The sequence below is a fragment of the Phalacrocorax carbo genome, chromosome 7 (assembly GCF_963921805.1).
Source record: "Phalacrocorax carbo chromosome 7, bPhaCar2.1, whole genome shotgun sequence".
Taxonomy (NCBI): domain Eukaryota; kingdom Metazoa; phylum Chordata; class Aves; order Suliformes; family Phalacrocoracidae; genus Phalacrocorax; species Phalacrocorax carbo.
Window position 1 is genome coordinate 9,840,622 of NC_087519.1, and position 17,980 is coordinate 9,858,601.

General features: G+C 39.4%; 1 protein-coding gene across 6 annotated transcripts in view; it reads left to right on the top strand.

Moving 5' to 3' along the window:
- The window catches only part of ZFAND6 (zinc finger AN1-type containing 6), a 38,066-nt gene that overhangs the window by 17,205 nt on the left and 2,881 nt on the right, over positions 1 to 17,980 (top strand). For all 6 annotated transcript variants that reach the window (XM_064456255.1, XM_064456253.1, XM_064456252.1 and 3 more), the window contains 3 exons: positions 8,416 to 8,585; positions 9,818 to 9,929; positions 12,079 to 12,179. In XM_064456255.1, the coding sequence (XP_064312325.1) occupies positions 8,435 to 8,585; positions 9,818 to 9,929; positions 12,079 to 12,179 (364 nt within the window). In that variant the 5' untranslated portion in view covers positions 8,416 to 8,434. The remainder of the gene's footprint in view (positions 1 to 8,415; positions 8,586 to 9,817; positions 9,930 to 12,078; positions 12,180 to 17,980) is intronic.

The window sequence follows — 17,980 nt, forward strand, 5'->3', positions numbered from 1 at the left end:
ATGCTCTTTTCTCATGGTCACTTTTCTTGGTTTGTAATTCACTCAGACGTTGTCTCAACTTTGTATGAACAACTGTAGTTACTGTGGTGCTCTCAGTGCTTTAATGTTTAACTAGTTATCTTTATTGAAGGTCCCTGTTGTGTCTCGCTATAAACAAGTGAGTCTAGCTCCAAGGGTTACTTGCTGTTTTTTCTCTTGAACCCAGTAAGTGGATTTTGTGCTGTGTGTGGGTTTTGTTTTGTTTTTTTCACTTGCATTCAGGTTGACCTCTCCAGAAAGGCAGCTTTGTTAGCTTAGATTTTCTGATAGTCATCACTGAAGAGACAAACTTAGAATGTGTTAGTGGTGCTCTTTCTGAAAATGCCTCCGTAAGTCTCTGGGCTGGAGTTTCTAAGATTAACTGGGGTTGCTTGCAAATGTATTGTGCTGCTGGGGAATAAGAAGTAAATAAGAGGCTATTAAGTTTTCTGAGTCAGAGAAGAAATGATGTTTCTTTGAATTTTACGAAGTTTGGATACTGTCATGTACAAGGGTCTAAACTAGTGGCGCTGCAGTGTTAGTCCTGAACAACAAATTCATCCAAATGCACATACTTAAATGTACTAACAATAATAATCTTAGGCATCTTGAGTTGTATTTTGCTGCTTCAGGCTCAAATTGTATAAAGCCTTCAAGAATTTTCTTCCTATTTATCATGTATTTCAGAGTGCTGCATTTAGTCTTTTAGGTGCTGCAGCGGTTACCAGATGCTCCAGCATAAAGTAGTAGTCATTTCTGCAAAAACCCCACCATCACATAGTGAAAGCCAGTAGCTCAGTGTGGCAGCTTTCTGGAATTCCAACACTTTCATGAAACTCCTTTTGTCTGTACTCTGCCTCTTTGAAATCCCATGTAAACAAAATGTGATTCCTCCTACTAGTCAACAAAATGTACCTGTTACATTGCTGAAGCTTAATCCTAAAAAAAGTAACAAGCAGAGTTGTGAACTTCATGGAACTGCCCCTTTATTTGGTATGGTGACTATACTAAAAGGTTTGGAAATGAAATAAGAAAGACTTGCTTATGCTTCTGGGTTTTGTTTGTAGACTTTGTGGCCACTGCAAGTAATTAGATGTATTTGCACGAGGAGAATGAGAGTTTCTGAGGTACCCTGTTTTACAGCAGTTAATCTTTGCTTCTAGTAATCCATACTTTGCAAAGGTTGAGCGTGGCCACAAGTAGTAATTACAGTTTCAAAGTAACATCTATTAATAGTATATGCAGACAAGCATAGAAAGCTGAATCCTTATTATCAGTGATCTTCTTGATACCAGTATAGAATCTGTGTGTCTTTGTTCTTGCCTAGTAAGAGTGAAGAGGTTGCAGTGAAATGTTTTCTTGTTCCTCGTGTAACCTTGAGTGCAAGAGCAGACAGCTGTAGTTCGCAATATAACGCTTTAACACTAGAGGCTTTGTCTATACCAAGTGCTCCTGGGTTGTATAATGATGTAACATTGGTAGTATGATATTCTGGCTCAGATTAGTTATGAAAGTTGCTAATGTCCCTTCCTAAGGCCTTGAACTCTCTTTTTCTTTCCATCTGCTACTTCTGAGATTGCACTTTCTCTCATGTGTGGCTCTTCCTTCCACCAGTTTGATTCTTTCACAGTCTTTCTGCCACCTTAAATCCAGCATTTACACTGTACGGGGAATGTAGATTTCTTGAGGATCCAAATTTTATTTATATTTTAATTCTTGTACTGAAGGATTTAAAGGTGCTGACTTCTTAGACTTAGAAATGAAGACTTCTGTAACTCTTTTTGTAAAGTTTCTGCTAGCAGTGTCTAATGTAAGTCCTTGTTTTAGCCTAAAACAAGTCTACGAGTGAAACGAGTATAAAGAGCTGTTCAACAAGAATAGACTAAAACATAAGTAGATATTGGATGACTTGTCAAGTGAGTTGAGAGAACATCTTACGTAAGTCTTTTGGTCGCTAGGTTGGATATTTTGTTTTCGATATTAAGTTATTACATAAATTGTACTCTAGTAGGTCAAATTGCAATTTAAAACTGGATTCAGTAGTGAGCAGGAAGAAAACTGGAGGCCTACTGGAATGAATTGAAAGCTATAAATGCATGGATTCTCTTGGTGCTGAGGAAGTTGGATAACTCCTGTGTTTTGAAAAATGCAGCAGCTGTGTGTTCTGCTGCTACAGGAACAAAGAGGTCACTGCCCGTACAGATCTGCTTGCATAGTTGGTCCTTAACCATATTCACTTTTTTAACTCAAAGCATTCTAATGAAACTGGGTCAGAGTGTAACTACACATGTAGCTTTGCTGGCAAATCTGAACCAGCTGTAGTGTTTTAGCCGGGTGAGCTGTAGATGAAATGACATGTCTGACTGCAACCAGCAAGCTGGGCTGAACTGCAATGACTGAGGCCCCTATTCAAATCTGCTAGTTCTTGGCTCCATAGCAAGTTGCTGGGACATGGTAATGCCTTAAAGCAGCTACAAATGACTGCTCAGTGAATGTAAATTGGGGCCTTTTGGGAGAGAGCAACAGAGTAAAAAGAAAACAGGCCCATTCTGTAACTTGCTATTAATTTGTGAGTCTACTGCTTTATACCCTGAGTCGTGTCCTGCTTCCAGCAGGACACCTGAGCAGCTGTGTTTGCAGATTCCGCTATGAAGTGGTATCCCCGAACACAGGCAGTGCTTTGGTAACGTCTGCAGCAAGTTTCAACAGAGCTCTGCTCTTAGGCCTTAATTTGCCATTTGTTTTGATAAGCCTGTAGAGGAATGCATTCCCTATTTATTGTCTTTTGTACCAACTTGCCTTTTCATATGGTGATACAGGTGGTATTGGATAGCTGTACCCGTACATGCTCTAAAATTAAATGTATTTGTGTCTACACAACTTAATATCTTGCTTTTATTTGTGCCTGGGATGAAGCTTTAATGTTTAAGCAACACAAATTACCACTTTTGCAGTTTCTTCCTTGCTTTGTTAGCACAAAGGGAAAGTACTACTAGTGCTACTTAAATAAGTGCTGAACTGCTTCATTATAAAGGTGGTTATGATAAAGGAGGGAATATTTTAATCACTTGTTAAAAATTAGATTCATCCATTGAGGTGAGCGTCAGCTGAAATCTGTCAGTGCGTTGAACTTTGACAGTGAAGAGACTAGCTTACAGTAAATGCTCTGCTTTCCCTTTGAGAAGCATTTTCAAAGCTGGTCAGTATGGTTTGGTACTGCAGCTGAAGCAGAATGCTGTTTGGGTGGTCTCTCCTGCTTCAGCAGTAGCATTTGGGAGGGATCCTTCCCATAACACTCAGGAATTGTAGGAGTGTTTGCAGAACACAGGACTCTACTTCAGCTGGGGTAGTGGATGTGACTATCTGCTTGTTTTACCTACCACAACTTGATGTATGAGGACAACTAGAATTCAAGAGACCTTTTTCTTTGGGTAAGACAGATAAAGAGAAGTCTGGCTTCTGTGTAGGGTTTCTGCTTGTTGAGAGCAGAGGAAAAAAGAGATTATTCTGAAACCTTGTGTGTTTAATCCTGCTAAATGCTGCTCTCTGATTAACATTTGAAGCCTATAAAGCTTGGGGTATCCGTTATTTGAAACTAGTAGTATATAAACATTTTAATTAAGAGAAGAAAGAGGGGAATAAAAAAGACCAGTATCATGGTGCCTGCTCTTCAAGGTGAGAAAGGTGTATATAAACAAGTAATTTGTTACTTGCTTTGCAGAGTGTTGGAAGAGATGGCTCTTTTCCCAGAGAACCTGATGTCCGAAAGATTTACTCTGCTTTAGTGTTTCTACAGCTTCAGCTCTATACATTTTATAATCGGGAATATCCTTTGTATGATTTATTGTAGTTTTTGCTTGGTACAGAGAGTAATTTGCTCTCTGAGGATGTGCCCTTGTGAGGGTGGAATGGTAAGACCCATAGCAGCATCAGTAAGCAGGCCTTATAGATGCATGAAGTCTGTGTATGACAGGAGTAACAGGAACAGGTAGACTTTAAGCACCAAATTTGTAGGAAAAGGGCAGCTTAGGCTGCAGAGCTGTGTGCTAACATGCTTCTAGTGGCAATAAATATTTTTGAGAAGAAAATTATCAGAGGTAATTTAGGTTTAAGCTTAGCAATTTTTAGCTAATGCAGAAAGAGGCTGTTTGTTCCATGATCTTCAACGAAGTGGATGTTCTGCAGTTGTGTTGAGGGGGGGTTGTTTAAGGCTCTTGCCCTTCCCTCTAGTATGCTTCCCTCTCACTAGTGCTCGTACAACTGGTTATACAACTATACTGTAAAGCATGCTCCCCGCTTTGCTTAAAATATAAAGAGTTTGGTTGCTTTTTTCTTTAAGATTAATCAATTCTGCATTCAGAGTAACAGGATGACCCTATGAATGTTGTGCAAGCACAGCTTGGGTGGAATAAGCAGAGCCCAGAGGTATTTCCAGCAGCTTTACAAGCTCCATGTTTGTTTTGTGGGACATTTGTGTGGCCATGTTGATCCCAAGACCTTGCTGTCACTTCATAGCTGAAGTTGCTTCAAGTTTTGTACTGAAGCAAAGCTAGGAGACCAGTTTTGAAACTATGGAGAGGGTATGCACTTGGGATGTATTTCACAGTAGGGTTGATGCTTAGCAAGGGTTAGGCACCCCTAAAAAGGGTCATCCTCTTCTTAGCCTTGTCATTTCCTTTGCACTATACGTTAGTTCTCTAGAGTTGATCTTCTGTCAGATCAGCAAGCTCTCCAATCCACCAGCACATATTCCTGTTTTTTCTGTCAGATGGATGAACTGATCTGACTTGAGGAAGGGGTGGGGGTGTGCAGCAGGGGCTAGGGCTGTGGGAGCAGGCTTGTCCTGTTCACAGCACTTTCCAAGGCTGCAGTTTCAGTGACAGCCCCCCATTGCTGACTTCGGTGATGGTTGGGCATGGCAATACTATGGATCATCCTGCATGAGGAATTATGGACAGTTTTAAAACAAAAATCATCTGGAACTGAGCCAAGAACTGGGGTGAGGGGAGGTCTTCCCCCCCCAACCATCCATTCAGTGATCTCTTGCTGTTCATGTTTGCTGAGATGGGGACAGAGTCTGGCTGCTCTCCTTGTGGCTGTTTGACTCCTGCCGGAGAGGTGAGGAAGAAAAGTCCCTGAGGCACAGCACTGTGTCATCTTGGCCTTTGCCCTCGTGCAGCAGTGGATGTGTACAGGAGAGGCATGTCTGAAAGCAGTGGCAGGAACAGCCAGCACTTGGATCTCTATTCCCTTACACTTTCAATGCCTGTTTTTGGCTAGTGGTTCTCCTGATGCTTTAAGCCTGTTCCACTGCTGGCACAAGTGGTTCCACGTATGTCTTCAGCTAGATGCTCTCTCATGCCTAAACAGCACATGTGACAAACATAAGCTCAGAAACTGGTCTGTATTAAAACTAATTGATAAAAGATGGAGTGGTTGGTTTTCTAAGTTTGATCACTTCCTTGGTTGGTTTTGGTGCATGTGGGCACTGAGAGGGAGGGAACAGCACGGGAGGGGGAGCAAAAGCTTATTGTACTGGTTCAGCATTCTCTGGCTTTCGGGTTCAGATATAGATCAGTTCAACCATCTCAGCAGCTTAAAGGCTGCTAAAATGTGTGTTGTCCCTCGCAGCACTTCCAGAGTTTCCTGTGTGTAGTTCTTTTCTTTTTTTTGTGTGTCTGGACAGATTGAGCTCACTGAACTGTCAGAAAACTTTCTATGGTGGTGATGGCCTCTTTTTTTTTTTTTTTTCCCTGGTGGTTCAGGGAACTCATTGGGTTGGTGACCATCCAGCTGAGCACTGGAGAGATCCCTGTGGGGACTGTATGCAGTCACCCCTTTCCAAATGCGACAAGTTATTGTATTGGTTCAACTTCTTTCTCATTTGACTTCATAACATCACATCAATTTGATCCTATCTCTTCTTCATTTTATTCCCCAAGTATTAGCAACCAACGAAAGATCTTCAGCTTCCTGTGGCTTTTATTAAAACTCTTCAGAAGAATCCCTGGCACTTCCCCTTGGAGATTTAAGTGTTCTGGAGCTTCCTGCCAGTGGCTTGTGCTTTGGCTGGTGGCAGGATCCACTGGTTAATGAACTTGGGAACTGGCTTAGCTGGAACTCAGTCCAGCTTTTCTTGTTTTTCTTCTGGGCATCTTTGTACCTTTCACAATTTGTTTATTGAATTGGAGCAGACTTATTTATGTCCATGTTAGAAATTGTTATATTCTGATTGCATTACTACCTGGTCCCTTCAGCAATGGTTGTGTTGGGGAGTAAGAAAGTTACCAGTAACTGGTGCTGTTATTGAGTTCCTATGTGCTGCTTGAAGGTGACTATGGAACAGAAAGGCAATCACAGTAAATTTTGAAAGTTAGCGTGGTAGCGTTCTTTTAATGTGCACCCATCTAAAATTAAAAGGTTTAATACTTGTGACATTGAATCTCTATTAGCCCTTGAAATACTCTGTCTGAAGTGTTTTTTAATTGGTCTTTCAATCTTAAACATTCTATGCCAAGAGTGACTTGCGTAAGGTTTCATCTTTAAGCTATTTTGAGTTACCAAAACACAGAAAACTCGTGGTGTTTTACGCTCTCCTGAATGTTGGGCCCAGCGTAAGAATTGAATTCCCACATGTGTGACTTGCAGCTTCATTCTAAAGGGCTGTCTGGAGAAAGGCAGCAATGAAAGTGCTCTTTCAGCTACAAGTACAGTACTTCAGCAAAATCAAATTTAGCTGTCGTTTGAGGTCAATAGGGGCTTTGTATGTTAAAAGTGAATGCTTCTATATTGGGGTGGGGGAGTGCAGTGAAACAGCTGAAATAAGATTAATTGCAGTTGAAGCTGAATAAGATACTATAGAAGATATGTTTTTGTCTTCCTGCCTGTACATCTTCCTTGTCTTAATCTTAAATATTTTCTCATCCTTAGGCTAGGGTACCTTATTGCTGTGAACAGAAGACTTGACTGTAATTTCTGTGTTGCTGTTACCTCAAAAGCAAAGCTATCAACTTCATAAGCTTTGGGGAAATAAAAACAAAATGCAGTGGATGTGGGTGTGAGAGGAGATGAGGATATTTGCCTAAAAACAAAATAATGGGAAACTTATATCTATTTGGATTCAGTTACATCTTATGTAAAAGGAAATCTTTTTTTACCCTGGTGTAGTTCTTCCTGCAGTTTAATCTAGGTTCATAAATTGGCAATTGGTGAAGTATCTTGAAACCCCTTCCTCTCTGGGTTTTATTTTCTTTGCTTTTTGAAATATATACTGCTGTTACTGGAAGGATTGCTATTTTTTTTTCTCCAGTAATCTTGCAAGTGAAACCAAAGATAAGCAATAATTAAAATTATCCATGCTTCAGCCTAATTTTTAATCAGGAAGTATAAGATGGTAGACCTAAGTTGATCTTGAATAAAATAATTGATACCTTAAGGTACTTAGTTTCTGAATTAGAAGGGTTTGGGGTTTTTATTTCAAAACAGATACAAAAAAGGGCAAGAATATGGAGGGGGGCAAAAAAATGGAAAATTAATTTTATCTCACCAAGTGACAGGTGTCAATAACCAATTAACAAGTTAGACCATGTGAGAGTAGTTAGGAGGCTCAGAACACTGTTGAAAATGGTCATTTGTTGCAATTTTCTTGTTTTAAGAAGGTTTACAGATCTCTGCAAGCCAGGGATAAAAAAATACAAATTGCAGTGTTTATGAAACATGACACAGTGTTGCTTTGAGTTGCCTTGATATTTGTCATTCCTCATTTTTAGTATATTTTCACACAGTTGATACAGGAGGCATGTGTGTACCTACTCTAATATATTAGACTGAAAGGGCAATTTTCTTTTTGCTTGTGAAAAATCATAATACAGGTTTTGTGGTAAGTAGTTGTGTTGTCCTTCACTAATGATGCCGTGACTAAACAGTAACCTGAGAATTCATGTGACTATTGTTAATTATAATTATTATGTAGTAAGTAAGCATGTGTTACCCTGCTTGTCTCTGATTTTATAGTTCTCATTCACAGTATCAGGTGTTCAAGCCTCAACAAAAGTTCAGCATAGGTGTCCACCTCCCCCTGCCTCCCCTTACCTTACTGCTAGAAGCAGTAATGTTTCCAATATTTTCTAAAATTACTTTTCCTTGTGGGCTATATATTGACCATAAAATGGTGGGGCTAGAAGGGTCTGCATGTATGGGTCACACAAACTATACATATGACTTTTTGTATTATTGGACAGAGTTTATAGACCTCTTAGGAAAGGGCATTGAGTTACCCACAAGGCACCTTTTCTAGATCTTTTTCTGAGCTATAGGAAACTCCAGATTTTCAGGTGTCAGCTGTAAAAAAGGCTTTTCTCAAGCCTCTAAATACTGGATTGTATGTATCAATTTCAGGATTATAGAAGAAGTGAAAATGGCTCAAGAAACTAACCGTAGCCAAGTGCCTATGCTTTGTTCCACTGGTTGCGGATTTTATGGGAATCCTCGTACAAATGGCATGTGTTCAGTGTGCTACAAAGAACATCTTCAAAGGCAGAACAGTAATGGTAGAATTAGCCCTCCTGGTAAGTAATGCTAACATCATCTGTTTGAACAACTCAAAATGACGCAGTAGACAGCAACTTTCTCCCTGATCATGTCCAAATACTAAAAGTATAGAAGCATTAGTCCAAACCATTTTATTTAAGTGTCTTACCTTATGGAATGAGCTTGGATGAAAGGCTCATAATATAAACATTCTATGATTAATCTGCTCAGGAGCAGACTCTTGCTAATACCTCTTGTATTAATCTGTTTCCAATTTGAAGATGTAAAAATGTAGAAAAAATACTATACCAACATATTTTTCTTGAAATTAGTGACGACAGAGGTGACATTTACCTTGGGGAATGTTTGTGAAAAGCATTTAAGATGCAGGTATTTAATTTCTGCAGCCTAATGCTGAAGGATTAACCTGTAGACACTTTTAAAGAATAGTTTTTCCTAACTTCAGGGATACTTTTTTGTTCTTTTTGGCGCAGTGTCCCATATACTATGGTCTTTCCTATGAAGCAGATTTCCCATGGAAATTAAGTGCTGTCCTCCTACATACGCTCTCTAGAAAAAGCTAGAGGGCTCTTCCCTCTTTAAATTAATGGTAGTGCATTCAGAAAGAAGAACCCTTTCTCTGCTCTGTTCACCCCAATGTTTTCAACTTCAGTATGTTCTGCTGGGGGAAGGAGGGTTAGGGAGTGCTTCCCTGGAGCTTCAAAGATGTCTCTTCTGGCTTGGCTAAATACAGACAGGAAGGATTCTCATGGTGCACTCTTGAAGACTTCCCTCCTTGAGTTTAATATTAAACTTGACTTTTAAAAACAAGATTTCCTTTAAAATCTGGGGATCTGGGTTCTAAAACTTCAAAATGGATCCTAAGTTGGCATTAGGATGTTACATTACTGTTTCTCACAGATCCAACTAGGTTTCTTAAACAAAATCCAAGCTTATGTCAGAATACTGCAGTTTATGCTGAGTAAGCTGTCTGTAGATGCTTTAGTTAGCAGAAAACAGTAACTGTTTTAAAGCTCCAGCTCCAAAATCTTGTGCTGTGTAACTTCTGGGGGCCTGAGGCTGGAGGAATGTGATCAAAATATGGCCAAACATAATTACTTTTTGTAAAATTATGTTTCATTATGATGTATTCTGAGATTCAGTTACTTTCCTGGCTGGTGTCGAGGGGGTCGAAGAATAATTGCATTGTATAACTTCTGTAATACCAGGAAGTACTGTAACACAACTTACATTAGTGTCTTCCTTCCAGCAACTTCTGTCAGTAGTATAACTGAGTCCTTACCGGTTCCATGCACAGAAGGCAGTGCCCAGGAAACTCAGTCAACTCTAGATTCTACATCGACTCCATCTATGCAGCCAAGGTAAGCTGTTTCTGTCTGTTGTTCTGTGTTTTTCTGTATCAATATGGTTAAATGAAGTGTACTGATACTGCATAGTGAAATGCTAGGGCCTGGATTAGGAAAAGGTGTAAGATTTAACTGCTAACTTTAAAGCATGGGATCTCACAGTAAATAGCGACTGATCTGTTAGCTACATCTTACATTCAAATGCAAATTCCTCTTCAGAATTTAGCCTCAAATAGGAGCATTGCCAGCTTCATTCTGTTCTACAGAGATTTGTCTGGCTTGTTATGACTCCACAACGTGCAGTTGTACATTTACCAAAGGAGAGCTTTTTCCATCTTAGACATTTGGGGATTTTGTAAAATGGCAGAAAGCTGTTTACTAGAGCTCTCATAAATAAATGTATGACAATGTGTTAAAAAACTAGTTCCTTTACAAGATGTGGAGCGATGGGGAAGGTATCTGGATCTTAGTACAAGTTGTGCTACTGAACTGATTTTCTTTTATTAAACAAGTAATTTCCAACTGCATTATTCAAGGAGACATTATGTCCTCTTGTAAATCACTCAGACTTACTAAGTGCTCTCCATTTGTAAAAGCTAAATATTTGTTTATGTTTAGTGGCTGCATTTCAGTTTAGAATGACACAACCAACAGCAACTGAAGTGCTTGGGGAAATTTTTTGAGTGAAAAATGTTAGTGTGTGATACTGTGGAAGCTAACTTGCAGTAATGTTCACTCTAACTTCCCTTTAAAAATCAGAATTTGGTAAAACACAGGCTGAGGGTGGTTTCATCAGTTATTGCTGGCTGATTCTGTTCAGACTGTGTTTTCTGCCCTTAGCTTTTTATAGGAGGTGTTATCTTATGCTTGGATCCTGCATATGAACTGAGAGCTGGGTGTCATGCTTGATGCTATATTTGGTCTTTCCATTCTGGGATTTCTAATTGGGGTAGAAAATAGATATTGCACCCTGATGCAGCTCTTCTGGTACATGTAACAAAGCAAAAACCAAAAATGAAACAAGAAATTATCCAGGCTAATGCACAGAGGTGAACCAGTTAGTGTCTTGGGTTTGTCTTCTCATACAACTTTTCTTCTCTTTCATGGTATTATAAAAAAACCTCATTACAAGTTAGCTTACTGGTTGCAGGAGAAATGACTGGATGGTTGCTTTTAGACTTGTATGTCAAAAAATCAGTGTCTTCCCCCCCCCCCAACAAAAGCAGGGATTCAACTTCAGTGTCTGGTAGTACCTCAGAGTTATACTCTGAGGAAACATCTATTAAATTGACAATGCCCTTCTGTAGGTGACCAAACCAGCAGTTCAAGACCTACACGCCATTCTTGGCAATTAAAATTGTGATTCCAATGCCCTGGTTGTGTAATGGGCTACTGGTTCATGGGCTTTGCTGGTTCATGGGCTGATGGATAATCCAATTTCTCAGAGTCAGAGTGAATTCCTAAGTGGAAAGGGAGAAACAAATTAGGCAAATGGGGTAGTACTACCTCTTGCTTGGGAGTTCAGCTCTATCTTGTTCATTAATAGAGCTGCTGGATGAGCAGTTTGGCTGCAAGTGGCTGCTAGTGTCAAATCTCTCTCCCATAACTGTCCAGGGTATTTATCTGTGAGCCTTCAGCCATTTATGTGACTTTAGCAGTATGGCAGACAGGGTTAGGAAGCTTGACCAGCACCACTTTACACTGCACAAATCTAAGGGGTTCTGTGTACAGCTGCAGATGCTTTATTACTGGAAACATTGACATGCTGCAATTTTCTTGTTCGTATCACTAAACACCAAAAGTAGCTCCTCTACAATTATCTTGCTGACTTATGTTATAAAAATCCTTGCATATTGAATGTTGCATTGTTTCTGTATGGAAGGATGGTATGCCAAACTACCCCAAAGTATTTTTTTGCTTTTTATAGTTGAACTGGTTTACTGCATCCAATACTGAAAAAGTTAAACATATCTGCATTATCAGTTGAGATTGTCCAGTATTCTTAGACACTGTGGCATTTTTTAAATGGTTACGGAAACAACTTCAGAGTGAAAAGTTTAGGCATGCTCTTTCGTCAAGATGTACTCTAATGTATTTGTTTCAGGAATGCTCTGTAGCACATGGACATGCCTCATAAAAATAACTTTTTTCTTTTGCTTCCCAGCCCTGTGTCAAGTCAGTCACTTTTAACAGAATCTGTAGCATCATCCCAACCGGATAGTACAGCTGTGGACAAAACAGTACCTGAGACAGAAGATTTGCAAGGTTGGTGCCTAGTTTTCAGAGATGGAGCTTATGGATGATAATACTGTTCTTAACATACTCCTGGCTTATTCTCAAACTCGAATATTCTGTGAAATCAGAAGGCAAAATAAGGATAAATTTTATTTTCTTAAAAGGCAAGTCTTAAAATGAAAACTCTTATGCTGAACTGGCAATTTCAGTATCTGCTGTAACAAGTGTGTTAACTGGGGTTGGAAATGCACATCATAAATCAATCTACTGTTCTGTCTTAATACCACAGCTATTACAGGTAAGTAGAGTTTTGGGTATCTGTTACTTCTTGGAGTAGTTGTTTGCAGCAAATATCACAGAAGTTTGAGTATATTTGACAGAGTGTTATGACACAGCTATTATAAGAACAGTGTTAGTATCTTGTATAAACATGAAGCACCTATAAAAGAACCTTTCACCTATGAACTGCAGTAGTTTAATATTTTGGCTCACTGAAATTTGCTTTATCAAATATAAAATTACCAAACCACAGACTCTGGTTGCATGAAGTAAACTGGCTTAGTGAGTGGGTGGTGATTTTAACTATATTGGCCTAAAAATCCGTATTGCTGGTACAATGTAAAGGTTTTTTTTGCTTTGAATATTTTTTCTTTTTATATGCAGGCTGGCAGAGCTTAAAACTAAAGAGTTTTAAATAGTATTTCCTAGGAAAATGCAAAAATGCCAGATAGTAAACAAAATTTGCTCAGACTTGTAATCCGTAGACATTATAAAAGGTATTTAAAGGTAAGTTCAGTAAGTATTCTGCCTTTACTTCTGCTGACACAGCTAAGGCTTTAGTGGGTAGGGTTATGTTTCTGTAGACTAGACTAAACACAGGAGTTTAGGTTTTCCACAGGTACGATATGTAATTCCACTTAAAGATGCTAAATACAATTTTTTTCCATTGTACCTCTGGTATGAAAGTTCTGCTTTTCCAGATACTTTTATAAACCTGAGCTCTACTGTTTCGTAGGGTGGAATAGAAGTTTTTATTCAGCTACTGCACTGAGTAAGGCCACCTCCTCGTCACACAAACAGTAGCTGTGAAACTCAGAAAAGGTTTTAATGATAACGCCATTTTGTACTAGCCTTTGAGATTCAACTATTAGAAACATGTTTACTCTTAAAAAGATAGATTCTAGACATATGTTCTAATACCCACTATTTAGTTTGTTTTCTGGAGCTGAGAGCTCTTGTCTCAGTTTTGGCAGCGTGCATAAGGCATGCTCTTAATACCAGTCAGTCATGTCTGGCCTTACCCAGCTTGAGAGAAGAGCAAGCGCTGAAAAGGCTTGTGCTTCTTAAGTTCTAATTATTTGCACAGCAGAGGCAGGTTTGCAAGCTAGATTTTTAGGTGATACACCTTTGAGTAATATACATATGGCTCTACTTTCATCCCCGTTCTGCGGTATGGGGAACCTGGGGTTGTGCTGGATGCCAGCTGTAACCCAGCTCCCTTTCTGGGAACCTCAGAAGCAGAACACCTCAGTCGCGCACATGAATGTTGCACTGCAGGTTTACGCTGATATGGATGTGGCATATATCAGAGAATATAAAGGCAAGTTCTGTAAGCTGATCTTCCTACTACCCTGTCTGTTTTTTTTCTTCCTGTTAGTCTTACAATTCTTCATCTTCCATCCAGTGCCTGAATTAGTGTCTCTGTTCACATAGGTATCTTACTTGCTTGGCTTAGCTGTAAGTTGAAACTCTGTTTGCAGCATCTACTGCCTTTTCACTGGGAGGTGGGGGGAGTGCTTTATTTTAAAATAATCTTTGATGCTTGCACTGTAAGGTGACTTGAGCCTGTGAAAAGACTTTTCCCAGCAAGTTTTCAGATGACTCTCTTACCCATTTGGATAAATTTATGGTCCTTCTAATTCTCTGCCTGTAAAGCTAATTCTCCCTATAAGATACGATAGGTTTCTTTGATTTCAGGGGTGTATTTGCATTTTACAGTATGCATTTCAAGGATCACAGAATCACCTGATCAACCTATATCAGGTGTTTAGTGTACTCAGCTGTGTCCTCTGTCTCTGTACCATAGTGATTTCTAAACTAAGAACACCACCACCATGTAATTGCAATTCTAAATTACAGTCCCTATTTATAACTCACTGGCAGGGTCAGCCTCATTTTCTGAAGAGTTGCTTCTGTGCTACCCCTTAACTGAAAATCATAGGAGCAGTAGTGTTCCCAGTTTTGAAGTATTTTGCTTTGAAAGTGTAACTTTCTAAAGACAGCAGCTTATAATGGATGCTAAGTGGATTTCATTGTTTTGTCACAATTGTGTGTCTTAAAGTTTTTTGTTTTGATTGTTTTTTTCCCCCATGTCATTCAGAATTTGAATTTTAGGCTGTTGACAAGAATGTACTAGAAATGTGTGAATCAAAGTTGTTTAATATTTCTGACTTTGTAGCATTTAAAAAAGAAAAGTCACAGAGCTGTGGGAGTTGGTCCCAGACTGAAGAGCTTATAATGCTACTTCTGTTGATATAAGGGAGGAAAAAAGAAATTATGTCTACTTCGATAATTTTTTCAGTATTTACTCTGAACAAATCTTGCTTCATTGGAATGTCTGTTTGGAGCAAGTGGTGTTATGCTACTTGTATGGTAAGTTAGTCTATTGCAGTTGTGTGAAGTTGAGGTCCCCTTAACTTGCTGTTTAACAAAATTTACTAGACTACAGTAACAATAAATGAAAGATTGCATGAATAATTAGGCTTTCTTAGAATACTATTATTATTTTTTTAAAAGCAGACAGATAAATGGGTCTTGATCTGAGTGGACACAGTCCTTGATGTTTGCAGACAAGCTAAAACTATAGAGGGATAAAAATCCCAAAGAGCAGTTCAGATTTGTTTGTCTTCATTAGATTTATGTGTTGCAAAAGAAATAGAGGGAAAATATAGACTATGCTAATCTAGAGTTTACATTTAAGGACTGTCGTGATGCTTGTAGGTACTGATATTGCAAAAAGCCCAGCCACTATAGGTAGTGGCTGGTAGATAATCCCTCCCCCCCCCCCCCCCCCCCCCGCCCCAATTTTAATGTTCTTAACATGAACATATCATTAATGATGACCTAAAAGTAAACACATAAGCTACAATCCAGTTTCTGTAGCAGCTTTCTTCTACTTTGAGTGTGTCTCCAATTCAATTTAGATTGTCTCATGGGCTGTTGTAGCTTTTGGTCAACATTACGGGTCTGTTAGGATTAGCCAGTCAAGATTCCTTATTTGTTAGCTGGGGGATCAATGAGGCTGCCTCCTGGCAAGCCTGCAAGTAGGTGAAGAGGTACTTCACTTCTTTAGGATTAATGAGTTTAAATCTGTCCCGGATAGGATTCATGCTTTATATTTCAGGGAGGTTTTTAAAGGTAAATGGAAGTCATCATGGAAGGCAGGAGCACTCCACCACATATGTTACAGAGCTCTTACAACTCAAGAACATAGGGCTAGAAGTATAAATCGTATTAATGGGTGAGCTTTTAGCCTCTTTGAGGCCGAAAAATTCGGAGAACTGAAACAGCTGCTCTGATTTTCAAACTCATTGCTAAATTTAAGAAGTCTATATATTAGCATTGCAAAATGCAATCAGTCGTGTAATACGGTGTGGTTAGTATTAATACTAAGATTTAGCAAACTGACCAGCTAAAAAGGTACATGGCTGTTCTTTTCAATGAAGTCACCTGGTTTTGTACTCATCTAGGATTTTTGTAGAGGTAAAACAGTTTAAAAAGTCAGTCGTTACTGACTCAGTTAAAAACAATTGATATTAAAACAATTAGTTGCTACAGAATTTTACATAGAGATAACCTGGACTGAAGGTAAGTGCTGCTGAACTGATGGCATCAACTTCAGTGGACCTTACCAGGGCTGGCTCAGTAGGCAGAACTGGGAAGGAATTTGATGGATGCTCAAGACTTTTGTGACCGTACCAGGGGCTCAGAGTTAGAGTGTAATTATGATACAAGTGTAGAAATTAATGTAGGATACCCTGATTACTGGATGAATGCTCCAGGGAGAGAGGAAACGTTCACAAGAAAGATTTAAAACTAGGTTCTATAGGTAAGTGTGCTTTTGTTTTAATTTACTTGATTTGCTGCCTCCTAACACTGAAACAGTGTATTTTAGGCCGATTACTTCAGCTTAGTGTTATGTTAGGAAGTAGGGATCTTCTGCTTAGGATTAACTTCACATTTCATTCCTCTGAGGGAGTGAGTATTCTTCTTCCTAGGTCTGGTCAGGTGCACTGAAGAGGTAAATGTAGCTGTTAATACTCTTCCTGTGGGAATGAGGAACCTTTCTCTTTGAGAAGCTCTGCCTGGTAATACAGGGGTGATTAAAGATAAAAGGTCCAGAGCAGGGAGAGAGAACAAAAGAGGGGTTGGGAGTCTTTCAGCGAATGCACAGAGTTCTGTGTTGTGCCTTCAGGGATGCAAGGACTGGAGCGTGCTTTGTGTCACGGGTGCTATGTTCATGGTCAGTCAGAGGACACTGAAGTTCAAGCAGGGTTGGCACAAGCAAAGCAGTAGCAAAAGCTTCTGCCTTTAAGAGGAAATCCAGACTCTGCTTTTTTTTTAATCAGCTAAGAACATGCTCTGTGCAACAGGGAACTCCTAGTGGCCAGCCCAACTTGTTGGCTCCAGAAGAATGAGTGTTCCTTCATGCTTCGTTCCTTTTTGGTTAGTTGGCAGCTTGTAGCGGTGCTGCCAGTGCTTCTGCTCTCCAGCTAAAGGCAGAGCTGGGGCTGGGGGAAGGGAGGGAATCGGTTCAAGGGAAGCAGGCAGCAGCATCCTGGAATCCAGACAAAGTACAGCAGCTGGGAGTGGCTGCAGCGAGTTTCCTGTGAGCTCCAAGCTGGGTGGTATAGCATTTTACCTGTCTGTCTTTCTTTTTCTGTTGCCTTCATCACAGCCAGCTTATAGACGGAGTACTAAATGCTGGCAGTTTATCATCTAAAGGTGCCTTAGTGGTTGGGATAGTCATGATCATAATGATGGATTTTGAGTAAAATCTGTGGCTTCTATGTAAAAGCCAATTGAGATCTAAAATGTATGGTTACTACAGTAGATACAAAGTGACTTGTGGCAGCAGTAGAAAAATCTTCCCACTCAATTCTTCAGTGAGCAGCAGCCCTTAAATATTTTTAAACCTTTCTAATGTGAGAGCTATACGCATAAAGAAAATGTAAGTATGTATGTATTAGAGAGCCATGTTATGCAGGGAACAGGGCCAGTTTTTCCTAAATTTGGCTAATAGTTACAGAGGCTTTTAATAAAACTTACATTGAGGTAACTGGATTTTGCTACAACAGGAAATGCAAACTTGGCAGTCTTAGCTGCTAAATGCTAATTCATGGCATGAAGCTTTCTTAATGAATTAATAAACACCACAAGAGTTCATTTGAGTACGTCTTACCCCTTCTGATACTTACTTCGTATCTTTTAATCCTTATTGCTTTTGACTCTTATCTTGCAAACCTTTGGATATTATCTGTCAACTCAGAAATGTGCTCTTTAACAGCCATTTAAAGCCATTGAAATTTTTTTTTTGAAAACTGCCAATTCTTTTAAATTTCAGGACAAAGAAAAGCTCTGCTTGTAACAGAGATGGTGATTTTTTTTAAAAGGATTTAATAAACCACATATAACAGTCTAACCTTTGGAATATACTGTCCACTCGGGCAAAGTCTTTGCTGCCGGTCAGGTACTTTGGCCATTGATGTTGGAACAAACTACAATGTTTTGATACACTGCAAAAGTGAAAAGTGCCCTTTCCTTTAAAAAAA